This window comes from Podarcis liolepis, assembly GCF_965112155.1.
Source record: "Podarcis liolepis genome assembly, chromosome: 13".
NCBI classification, from domain to species: domain Eukaryota; kingdom Metazoa; phylum Chordata; class Lepidosauria; order Squamata; family Lacertidae; genus Podarcis; species Podarcis liolepis.
Genome location: NC_139573.1, coordinates 40,388,576 through 40,401,174, shown reverse-complemented (window position 1 = coordinate 40,401,174; position 12,599 = coordinate 40,388,576). Strand labels below are relative to the sequence as shown.

The 12,599-nt window shown below is 45.2% G+C and overlaps 1 protein-coding gene across 5 annotated transcripts in view; it reads left to right on the top strand.

Moving 5' to 3' along the window:
• LOC310690462 (uncharacterized protein) overlaps nt 1-12,599 on the top strand; it is a 123,773-nt gene that overhangs the window by 23,830 nt on the left and 87,344 nt on the right. For 4 of the 5 annotated variants that reach the window (XM_083469372.1, XM_083469371.1, XM_083469374.1 and 1 more), the window contains 4 exons: nt 5,363-5,506; nt 6,277-6,348; nt 8,102-8,245; nt 10,136-10,207. In XM_083469372.1, coding sequence (XP_083325498.1) covers nt 5,363-5,506; nt 6,277-6,348; nt 8,102-8,245; nt 10,136-10,207 — 432 coding nt within the window. The remainder of the gene's footprint in view (nt 1-5,362; nt 5,507-6,276; nt 6,349-8,101; nt 8,246-10,135; nt 10,208-12,599) is intronic. The other variant, XM_083469373.1, reaches the window with a different exon arrangement.

The following is a 12,599-nucleotide window of genomic DNA, read 5'->3' as shown; positions in this document are numbered from 1 at the left end:
ATTCTAGACATTATACTTGCTATGAGAAACACCAGTGTCGTGTTGTACTGGAATCCAGCACTGCCTGAGCTCTGTGAGTGCAGCTTTCTCCTGATTGAAGTGCAGAGTGTTTGAGGACCAGGACATTCGCAGGGAAACCAAAATGCTTATTTACGAAGCTATTGTACTACCAACCTTACTGTGTGCTTGTGAAACGTGGACCACTTAAAAATACCATCTCCAGCTCCTTGAAAGATTCCTTCAACAGTGTCTTCGAAAAGTTTTGGATATCACCTGGGTTGACAGGCGAACTAATGCCAGAGTACTGGAAGGAGCAAAGATCACCAGTGTCAAAGCAATGATTCTTCAACATCAACTTTGTTGGACTGGTCATGTTGTTCGGATGCCTGATTATTGTCTTCCAAAGCAACTACTCTATTCCGAACTTAAAAATGGAAAGCGTCATGCTGGTGGTCAACAAAAGAGGTTCAAAGACTCTCTCAAGGCAAATCTTTAAAAATGTAGCATAAACACTGACAACTGGGAAACATTGGGCTGCCAGTGCTCCAGTTAGAGAACAGCCAACAACAAACCTGTCATGGGCTTTGAAGACGCCCAAACTCAGGACAAAAGGGGAAAATGTGCTAAGAGGAAGGCACGCTTGGCAAACCCTCATTATAATCAAGTCCTGCCCAGAAACCTATGTCCCCACTGTGGAAGGACGTGTGGATCCAGAATAGGCCTCCACAGTCACTTATGGACTCACTTTTGAAAACCATGTTTATGGAAGACATTTTCTCCATGTGATGCATAATTTTATAAACTTATATCAGCCACTGCTATTCCCACCCCCCTTTCTGTTGGCAGCCAAGCAGTTTGCCAAGAGTTAGTTTGGGACGGCGCAGTGCTTCACAAAGCAAATCGCCTCCTTTAAAGAATGTATAACTTGTTGCTGAAATGGAATACACAAGATGAAACAGTTAAATCAGCTATGATTAAGTGGGCACAAGACATTGGTCATAACATTATGTTTGCTGACTGGGAACAGTTGTGGACCACCGGTATAAAATTCACGGCATGTAATGCCTTAAAGGAAAATATTATGAAAATGATCTATAGGTGGTACATGACCCCAGTTAAGCTAGCAAAAATCTATCATTTGCCTGATAATAAGTGTTGGAAATGTAAAGAAACTGAAGGTACTTTTTATCACCTTTGGTGGACGTGCCCGAAGATTAAGGCTTTCTGGGAAATGATATATAATGAAATAGGTACTTAAATGTACTTTCCCTAAGAAACCAGAGGCCTTTCTCTTGGGCATTGTCGGCCAATTGGTGCCAAAGAAAGACAGAACTTTTTTTATGTATGCTACAACAGCAGCAAGAATACTCATCGCAAAGTATTGGAAGACACAAGATTTACCCACTCTGGAAGAATGGCAGATGAAGGTGATAGACTACATGGGACTGGCTGAAATGACCAGCAGAATCCGTGACCAGGGGAAAGAGACGGCGGACGAAGACTGGAAGAAATTTAAAATTTATCTCAAGAAACATTGTAAAATTAATGAATGCTAAAATGTTGAGGTTTTAGAAAAGGGATTACAGCTGTAAAAGATTAAGTAAAGGAAAAGAATAAGGGAAAATTTGACAAAACCAAGGGGCAGGATTTGCTGAAACAAATTTGGAAATTGGGATGCAGAAAGGGGAGGTATGGGGAAGTCGGCGAAGTAAGGTTTAAGAAAAAAGGATTTGAAATTATACATGTTTGTTTATGTGTTGGTCTGTTTTTATTGTGTAATGTTTGTGTTTATAAAAATTGTGAAAAACCAATAAAAATTTTATAACAAAAAACAAATCACCTCCTTTAAAGCGCCAGTTGCAGCGCAGATCCTGCTGTGTATTGGCTCTTTTAGAGGCTTCAGAGCTGGCAAAGATCCTGGCCAGTGCACATGGTCTGGAAGGTCACCAAAACAGGGCCTCATTCCCATAGGGTAAAAGTGCTGACAGAACACCCCTCTTCTTCCTCCCACCCCCAAATTCTGTGCCACCTGGAACACTGGTGGACCTCACCTTTCCAACCATATCATTTCCCCAAAGATAACCATTTCAGCTGGAAGAGCTCCCCTCCAGGACTAAAGTAGTGTGTGCTACCAAACCCCAGTTCCAGCCAGAATGATGGACCAAACCTCTGGAGATGCTGAGGGTGCAGACTTGGTTGAATCTGCCCTTGTGTGCTAGCTACACAAGATACTTCTCTCTGTATGCCCACACCATTGCTGCAGTCAGTCGGTTGGTGAAGATCAGCATGGACTTGCCCATGGAAGGATCTTGATTTGCACTGGCTAAGATAATTTGGAATCCCAGTCTATACTTGATCCAACTTCTACATGGATGCTCCTTATGATGTGCCTTTCCATTAAAATAATAGTAGCGCCCAAGGAAGCTAACAACAAAATAAGTAACATCACGGTAAAGCCATATAAAAATAAAACGGAGTATATAAAAGGGTTGGGGGGGAGGGAAAAATGGCACACAATTAAAAACATGGTGAGTTGTATTCACTTAAGTCGTAATCAGAATAGACCTATTGAAATTAATGAATAATGGCTAACTTAGGTCCATTGTTTTCAGTGGGTCTAACCCAATTAATTTAAAATACAGAGGAAAAGACAGAGGGGAGTGGGGAACTGTCTTCTAATATATAGCCTTTTGCTTACTGGTTGAATACGTGGGCTTAGGAAAATCTACAATGGCACGGAAAAGTTTTTATTATTTTAGAAATTTGCCTGCCGTATCCCAAAGATTTGGAGTGAATTGCAGCCTGCTTGCCTTTGCTCTTGCTGACAATCGCCTCCCCACCTATGGGGGCTGGTGTCCTGTCTCTCCCCCGCATCTCAGCCACCCCAAATGGCCATTTTAGAGACCCTAAAGTAGCAGTGGGCAAACCCACAAGCTGCGTGTGGTCCTTTAAGCCTCTTTGGCAGCCATACTCTGAGCCAGGCATAGGCAAACTCGGCCCTCCAGATGTTTTGGGACTACAACTCCCATCATCCCTGACCACTGGTCCTGCTAGCTAGGGATGATGGGAGTTGTAGTCCCAAAACATCTGGAAGGCCGAATTTGCCTATGCCTGCGTCTGAGTCTTTGGTGCCTGGGTGAGGATGGAGAAACACTCTCACCACCTAAGCAGAGAAAGAGAGAGCAGGCTTTGGAAGACATGGGTCCAGGGCCCAACAGGTAGTGGTCATCTTTTGAAATCCCAAAGAAAAAGAGCTGGAACCGAGTCTTACTTGAAGCAGGCATTTCTGCAAAGATTGTAGTTTTTGTTGGTGTTTCCTAGCACTCCTCTGCTGCTGAAGGGGTTGAAATGGAACCACGGCATCATCTTTTCTCGCGGCCCTTCGCTGTCATCTATTGCCTTGGGAAATGTGGCCACAAGTTTTCTAATGGCATTGGGTGGTGGGCAGAACACAACCTTGCATTCCATTAGCCAGCATTCACTAGGGATGACAGCAGAATGGGCCTCTTGTTATGTAAAACTCTGCTTACCTCACATAGCGGGTGGGGAGTTGCCCCGTTACTCTTGAGGCCCCTTGTATACTGTATATAATTTTGTAAATTCATTACCACTTTTAACATTTGTCATCGTACATAAATCATAATCATTTTACAAATAGGATTCTCAGAATCCCTGAACTTCCCTCCATGGTTTCCCCAGATATTCTCTTCAAACTGCATCCATATTTTCATAAATCTCAATTTTTACCATAGTTCTCGCATCATTGCAAGCGTTTTTAAAATCCTGCCAGTGTTCTCAATTGTTTACAGTCTTCTTTCAAGTAACTTTTAAAGATTCCTCATTCTTTTTTTTATTAAATTTATCATTCTCTTGATCTCTGATTTTCCTGGTCATTTCTGCCAATTCAGCATAGTCCATCATCTTTATAGGCCATTCTTCTTTTGTAGGTAGATTGTCATCCTCCCATCTTTGGGCAAATAGCATCCATGCAGTTGTTGTAGCATACATAAATAATCTGTTCTGATCCTTAGGAATTTCTGGACCTAAAATTACTAGTAAGAAAGCTGTAAGTTTTGTTTTGGTTTTGGGTTTTTTACAAAAGTTATTTTAAACATTTTTTTTCAACTTGTTATAAATCATTTTCCAATATACTTTTTTGCATGTCCACCACATCTGGTGAAAAGTGCCTTCCTTCTCTTTACACTTCCAACATGTATTTTTACCCGTTCTATACATTTTTGCTAGTTTAGTAGGAGTTAGGTACCAGCGAGACATCATTTTCATATAATGAGTTACATACGCTTCAGATTACAGACTCCGCTAACCCAGAAAGAGTACCTTGGGTTAAGAACTTTACCTCAGGATGAGAACAGAAATCGTGCTCCAGTGGCGCGGTGGCAGTGGGAGGCCCCATTAGCAAAAGTGGTACCTCAGGTTAAGAACAGTTTCAGGTTAAGACTGGACCTCAAGAGCGAATTAAGTTCTTAACCTGAGGTACCACTGTATATTATTATGCTTTGTAGTATGTTTGTATTATCATGCTCCGTAAAATATGTTCTTAATGTTGTATACTGCCCTGGGATCTTTTCATAAAGGGCACAAGAACAACAACAACAACAACAACAACAACAACAACAACCACCAACCACAACAACAACAACAACAACATAGACTGTCTCTGTCTACATGCTCACCACCACCCAAAAGCAGACACAGAAATGTGAGGTGGTGGGAATCTAGATGAATGTGAAACCTTGGTGAGGAGAAGTAGACCTGAGAAGGGATAATTTAGAATACTGTACAACAATGGTTGGCAGAGTTAAGCATACCCTTCCCTCTGTCTCTCCTCTGCTCAAATTCACCCCCTTGTGAAACTGCTTGTTCTTTAAAGAAAAATAGAGCCGGGGCTTTGTTACTTGAATCTGTGTGTAAAGGTAAAAAGGTGAATGGTAAAGGACCCCTGGATGTTTAAGTCCAGTCAAAGGCGACTATGGGGTTGCGGCGCTCATCTCGTCTTCAGGCCAACAGGTCTACAGACAGCTTTCCGAGTCATGTGGCCAGCTTGACTAAACTGCTTCTGGCACAACAGGACACCATGACGGAAGCCAGAGTGCACAGAAATGCTGTTTACCTTCCTGCCACAGCGGTATCTATTTATCTACTTGCACTGGCGTGCTTTCGAACTGCTAGGTTGGCAGGAACTGGGGGAGAGCAACGGGAGCTCACCCCATCAGACGGATTTGAACCACCAACCCTCTGATCGGCAAGCCCAAGAGACTGTGGTTTTGACCACAGCGCCACCTGCGTCTCGCTGGTTCTGTGTATAGCATGTAGTTTGCCCCTAACTAGAGTCTCTCTTCAGCCTTGCAGAATGCCTTCGATATCCTCAACACACTTGCAGAAGATTACATGAAAGGCAATGAACTGCACTCCACCTTTCACAAAATGGGAGTGAGTGTGAATGAGAAAGAGTTCCAGGACGTGCTGCAGAAGGCGGGTTTGGCAAGTGAGTCTCTCCAGGGTCCTTTGGGCTTCGCCTGAGGCAGGCTTTGGGCTGGTGTGGCAAGTGTGCGGTGCTCCTTTCCATTCCAAACTTGCCTGAGCACCTCAACTCCCTCCCTCCCTCCCTCCCTCCCTCCCTCCCTCCCTCCCTTTCTTCCTTCTGGTTTTTATTTATTTTTTTAAATCTAAAAATCTGTGTGTGCTGTTGCAGGGGCTCTGTTAGTCTGGCAGGCCTCAAAGACCATCAACCAGCAGTATAATTTAGGTAACATATTTTTCGCTCTATAAGATGCACCAGACTATAAGACGCACCTAGTTTTTGGAGGAGGAAAACAGGAAAAAAAATATTCTGAATCCCAGAAGCCAGAACAGCAAGAGGGATCGCTGAGCAGCGAAAGCAGCGATCCCTCTTGCTGTTCTGGCTTCTGGGATAGCTGCGCAGCCAGCATTCGCTCCATAAGACGCACACACATTTCCCCTTACTTTTTAGGAGGGGAAAAGTGAGTCTTATAGAGCAAAAAATACGGTACTTTGAACTACTAAGGGAGGTCACCTCCTGTGGCGGACTTAGAGAGAATGGCTTTCTCTCCCACCACCCTTAGCTTGATTGTGGGGCTGGGGCGGCAGGTCCAGTCTCTGTTCACCAACCTGTGTGCTTCTTTTGGACCCGGACACAGAGAATGGCGTTGGGTGATGAAGGCAGGTTCATACAGTTGTCTGCCGATCCCTGTGAACAAACCCTCATGATTTCATACCTGAAACTTGACATTGCAGGAGATGGGATGGTGAACTTCTCCAACTTCGTGTCTGCCTTGGGGAAAACAAGCCGCATCACTGAATTCGCAAGTAAGCGGACCAGACCTTCCTGCGTCAGGTTGGGTTAAAGGTCTTTCCAGGGGGATGAAGGATGCTTGATCTCACCCCTTAGTTACACCAAGAGCCAAGCTATTGCCAGTAGTGGAACATCCCAGCCCCAAATAATGATTGGCAGGGGTGGTTTATTTGAAAACCAGGGCAAATGTTTTCTCCAGCACAGTGTGGGGGAAGACAAAGCCTTAGAAGAAACCAAGTAAAAAAATAATTGAAAGAGGCTGATGATGAATCTTCCAGGACAAACAAACGTGTTTAGATCACCCAAAGAACTTCCTTTGCCAAAGGGACTGTACAGTGGTACCTTGGGTTACATACGCTTCAGGTTACAAACTCTGCTAACCCAGAAATAATACCTCAGGTTAAGAACTTTGCTTCAGGATGAGAACAGAAATCATGTGGTGGCAGCAGGAGGCCCCATAAGCTAAGTGCTGCTTCAGGTTAAGAACAGTTTCAGGTTAAGAACGGACCTCCAGAACAAATTAAGTACTTAACCCGAGGTACCACTGTACTTGTTCTTGAAGGTATAGCTGATGTAGGATTCTGCTGCTGACATCCCATAGTCTAGTGGGAACACAGAGGCATGGAAACACTGACCTGAAACCTCAGTATCTGCCCCTCTTCACAGGTGAAAAAGGCAAGATGGGGGGCTTCGTCCAGTTTGCAAGGGGGCCTGCTGAATTTCCTCAAATAGTTTCGCCCCATGCTTACCTTTGGTTGCTGCTGTGGTGATGCTTCCATTTGTTTGCTTATTTATTTACTTAACATTAAAAAGCTTGTTCCCATCGCTGCATGCGGACTCCAAAGTTCCAGCATCCCCAGCCAACACCATTCAGGGACGGTGGTTGTTGCAGGCCAGGAATATACAACCCTCTCTGGGGAGTAAGAACCAACACACTGTGCACAAGGTTTGTTCTTGGGATAAAGTTCTAGGCTGAAGTTCAGCTGAGAAATCAGGTGTCTGTTGGAAAAACACCCGGGAAGGCCACCACCTTCCCAAGACACTGGGGCGTCTCTCCGGTGGTCACCCTCTGGCTATAAATCTTCCTCAGTCCAGAGAGACCGGTGATAAGCAATCCCTCCCTCCTGAGAGGAGCCCGCTCATCTTCTGGCATCTCATTGCAGAAGAAAGAGACAACCGTAGTTCTAAAACTACAGTGGTGCCTCGCAAGACGAAAAGAATCCGTTCTGTGATTCTCTTTGTCTAGCGGTTTTTTCGTCTTGCGAAGCAAGCCCATTGACGGATTAGCGGATTAGCGCTATTAGCACTTTTAGCGGCTTTTAGCAGCTTATCTGCTGATCGGATCAGCTGATAAGCGGCTTAGCGGCTTAGAAAAAGGGGGGGAGGAAAAAAACCCCGCAGGAACTCGCAAGGCATTGTCGTCTTGCGAAGCAAGCCCATAGGAAATTCGTTTTGCGAAGCACCTCCAAAACGGAAAACCCTTCCGTCTAGCGGGTTTTCCGTCTTGCGAGGCATTCGTCTTGCGGGGCACCACTGTACTTTATTTACTGTCTTATATACAGAGAATCCATCAGCGTGTCTGTGCTCTCTCAGGCCCAGTACAGAACAACATCTCACACAGAAGTAAAAGTAACTTCTCCAGCAGTACTCCAACAGTACTGAGAGTTCCTGTCTCACGCTCTCAGACACTCACATGATATAAACAATACAGTGCTACTACTGAGCAGCTTGGGTGGATAAAAATCCTAACAGTGTCCATGTCTGCAGTGTTGAAAGGTGCCATTCAAGCCATCGACAAGATTGAAGGAGGCAAGGTGGCGGTGCACGACCTCCCAGCCTTTGCGAGATGCATGGGGGTCCACCTGTCCGACCACGATTTCAAGCGAGCTCTGAAACACGTATCTGTGGATGGTAAGTACAGGAGGAAATACTTTTTCGTCCGTACTGCTGGAATATCCAGCCAGCACTGCAGCAGGGAGGCTTTCTCTGTCTTGCAATGTCTTCTGCAACCGCACAGTTTACATCAGGGGTAGTCAAAATGGTGCTCTCCATATGTGGTTGGACTACAGCTCCCATCATCCCCCATGCCACTTGGGACCAGTGCTTCCCCCCCCCAAAAAAAATGTTTAGGGGTACTTTCATTTTGACTCAAGAAAATCACCATTTTATAGTTCAGATCGGGGGAAATAAATACAGTAAATGGACAAAAGTACAAAGAACGTAGGGACGCGGGTGGCGCTGTGGGTTAAACCACAGAGCCTAGGGCTTGCCGATCAGAAGGTCGGCGGTTCAAATCCCCGTGACGGGGTGAGCTCCCGTTGCTCGGTCCCTGCTCCTGCCAACCTAGCAGTTCGAAAGCATGTCAAAGTGCAAGTAGATAGATAGATACTGCTCCGGCGGGAAGGTAAACGGCGTTTCCGTGCGCTGCTCTGGTTTGCCAGAAGCGGCTTAGTCATGCTGGCCACATGACCCGGAAGCTGTACGCCAGCTTCCTTGGCCAATAAAGCGAGATTAGCGCCTCAACTCCAGAGTCTGCCACGACTGGACCTAATTGTCAGGGGTCCCTTTACCTTTACCTTTACCTTTACCTTTACCTTTACAAAGAACGTGCATTGCCTCATATTACACAGCTGACAGCTCACAGTAACTTCCACTTTGGCATGAGGCTGTGTGCACAAACATCTTCCCGACTTTCATTGGTAAAACGCCACACATCCACATTCCACACTGCTTGACACATTAAACTCTCACTTCCGTCTTGTGACTCAGGAAACACCGTGACAGGAAATGAGGCCGCCATTGGGAGTAGCAATGGAACTAATGATTCACCGTGCTAGGGAAGAAACTTAAAATTTAATATTTTTTTTAGTTTCTTCTCCTGTTAGATTCACAAAATATTTAGCGGTATGCATACCCCTGCGTACCCCTAGGAAAATAAGCACTGCCTTCAGCTAATTAGAGTTGTAGTCCAATAACATCTGGAGGACCTTGGTCTACATCAGCCTTTCTCAACCTGTGGGTCCCCAGATGTTGTTGAACTACAACTCCCATCACCCCTAGCTAGCAAGCCCAGAGCTCTGGGATGATGGGAGTTGTAGTCCAACAACATCTGGGGACCCACAGGTTGAGAACCGCTGGTCTACATTAACCTCCCATTCTGCCCCAGAGAAACATTAGCCCGAAATGTGTCCAGCTTGGCCATTTTGCTTCCTAGAACTGTTGGGACACTGGAGTTCCTGCAGGATGCAGCTGTGGCATTGCTGGCATTCCGTCTCTGCTTAAATACCTCCAGCAATGGCGAGCCCATCGCTCTTGAAGGCTGTTCTTCCATCAAAGTGCTTTTACCGCTATGGCGATTCTCCTAGGGTTTTGCTAAAAGCTTACTTCCCTGTAGTTTCTACCCACTGGGTCTTGCCCTCCCCTGTGGAACATCTGAGAGCAAGTCTGCTCCACCTTCAGCAAGACAGCACTTCAGATATTTGAAGGTTGCTTTCACACTCCCCTTAATCTCCTCTTCTCCAGGCTTAACAGCTTTTTCAACCATTCCTCTTGGGATTTAGTTCCCAAGCCCCTCATGGTCCTGGGCACCCTTCTTTGGGACGCGGTCCAATTTCTCCGTGTCCTTCAACTTGGCCCGCACCAAAGCCCCTTCTCCAAATTCCACCCCATGACAGTCAGCTGGGGAGGGAAGCGTGTTATGTAGGTATTATATTCATCGCCCCACCCCTTTTGCCTGTCCTCTCCTTCTGGTTTAAAAAGGTAAACTTTTTTAAATATATACTTTCTCAATTTGATTTGTAGGTGATGGAAAGGTAGTTGTGAAAGACTTCATGAAAGTCTTTACCAACACTCCACACTTCTCTGATCTGACAGGTAAGTGAGATTTTCAGCTGGGGAGGGACAGAGGATATGAGCATAGCTGTCAAGGTTTCCCTTTTTTTAAGAGAAATTCCCTTATTCCGAATAGGATTCCTCGCAAGAAAAGGGAAAATTTGACAGCTATGTATATGAGGCACCATCGATGCTCTGTTTGAGCTGGGATATCGTAATTCAATTCACCTATCTGCTAGGGTTTGCAATATTATAGTTACCAATTGTTGTTGTTGTTGTTTAGTCGTCTTAGTCGTGTTCGACTCTCCGTGACCCCATGAACCAGAAGCATGCCTTGGAAACTCTCACTTTCTTCTCAAAGCTACTCCTTTTTTTATCTCCATGGAGTTTTCTTGGCAAAATACTGGAGTGGTTTGCCAGTTCCTTCTCCCGGTGGATCACATTTAGTCTAAACTCTCGGCTATGGCCTGTCCGTCTTGGGTGGCCCTGCACGGCATAGCTCAGAGCTTCTTGGAGTTATTCAAGCCCCTTCGCCACGACAAGGCAGTGATCCATGAAGGGGTAGTTACCAATTAATTATTACTAATTCAGTGTTATTTATTAATATTATTATGATTAACTGACTAATTCATCAACTTTATCCACTGGATGACTTGCACAAAGTGACCTTGGGCCCAGTCACTGTCTCTCAGCCTAACCTACGTCACAGACTTGTTGTGAAGAGAAAAATGGGGTGGGGAGAAATATACACAGGACCTTGAGACCTCCTTGGAGGAAAAAGTGCTATATTAATGTAATAAATAAGCAAATAATGCAGTAAGGTAAAGGTAAAGGTACCCCTGACCATTAGGTCCAGTTGTGGCCGACTCTGGGGTTGTGGCGCTCATCTTGCTCTATAGGCCGAGGGAGCCAGCGTACAGCTTCCAGGTCATGTGGCCAGCATGACTAAGCCGCTTCTGGCGAAACCAGAGTAGCGCATGGAAATGCCGTTTACCTTCCCGCCGGAGTGGTACCTATTTATCTACTTGCACTTTGACGTGCTTTCGAACTGCTAGGTTGGCAGGAGCAGGGACCAAGCAACAGGAGCTCACCCCGTTGCGGGGATTCGAACCGCTGACCTTCTGATTGGCAAGTCCTAGGCTCTGTGGTTTAACCCACAGCGTCTTCCGCATCCCTTTAATAATACAGTAGGCCGGCACTTAATCCAGGGCCATCTTAAGTATATCCGGCGCCGTAGTGTAAAGCTCCCTCCGGTGCCCCTCCTCCCATTTCCCAGAGTTGTCCACCTTTTGCTAGGGAGGATGGCGCTGCTGGCGGGGCTGGAGGAGGTGGGCAGTGGCTGAAGGGCAGCTCCTCCGGCGGGGAAGAGGCAGAGGCTGGACGCGGTGCCTCCCGGCTCAGCTGGCCACTTCGCACCACGGTGGCCATGGCAGACAGAGGCTCTGTGTGCGGTGTTGCTACGGCGTGGCATGGTGGAGGTGGGCGAGGGTGGCGAGCTGATGCCGGGAGGTGCCGCGTCCAGCCTCCACCTCTTCCCTGGCGCCCTTCAGAACTTGCGCCACTAGCCTCTGTGGGTAAGACACCCCTGAATTAATCATTATGGTTCAGAAGGTTCCTGTGGATACAAAATATTTCAAGACTATCTGGGCGGGGATTTGCTTTGTTTTCTTACAGAATCATAGAACTTTTTAACATTATTTTTTATTTTTTAATATTTAATATTTTATTTTTTACCAATCACCAAAACACAAACAGTGAAACTCCTTAGGCGGCTGATACATTGGCTATACAATGTTCAATAATATACATATTCAATAATATACATATTCAATAATAAAATATCCAAATCAACCATATGTACACTTCTAAATATCTTTACACTTCTCCTTCCACAAGGTTTATTTAACTTTTAAAATTTTAATTACCCCAAATTGTTCAAACCTACTCAGATAATTCAATATCTTCTCAAACCAATCCTCCTGTTTCTCACTGACCCTTTCATTTTATGTATCTTCAGAGTTAGGTATTTTAAAATTATAATATTATTCAGTTTTTTCCTCCATTGGTTCACCCCTAGCTCTTCTGCATTTTTCCAATTACTCACTATAACCTGTCTGGCTGCAATTACCATGATTTTTCCCCGTTTGCATTCCTCTTTTATTTTTAACTTGGTACTACTCAGGGTAATAAGAACCATTAATTTAGAATCATAGAACTGTAGAGTTGGAAGGGACCACGAGGGTCATCTAGTCCAACCCTCTGCAATGCAAGAATCTTTTGCCCAATGTGGGGCTCAAACCCACAACCCTGAGTTTCATTGTATAGCCAATGTTGTGCTCTACCGACTGGTTTTGTTTGAAGTAGAGCTGCATTTTTCGGCAAACAGTACCATTTCCCCCAACAGCCTATTTTAGATGAAAAATGACGTATTTCC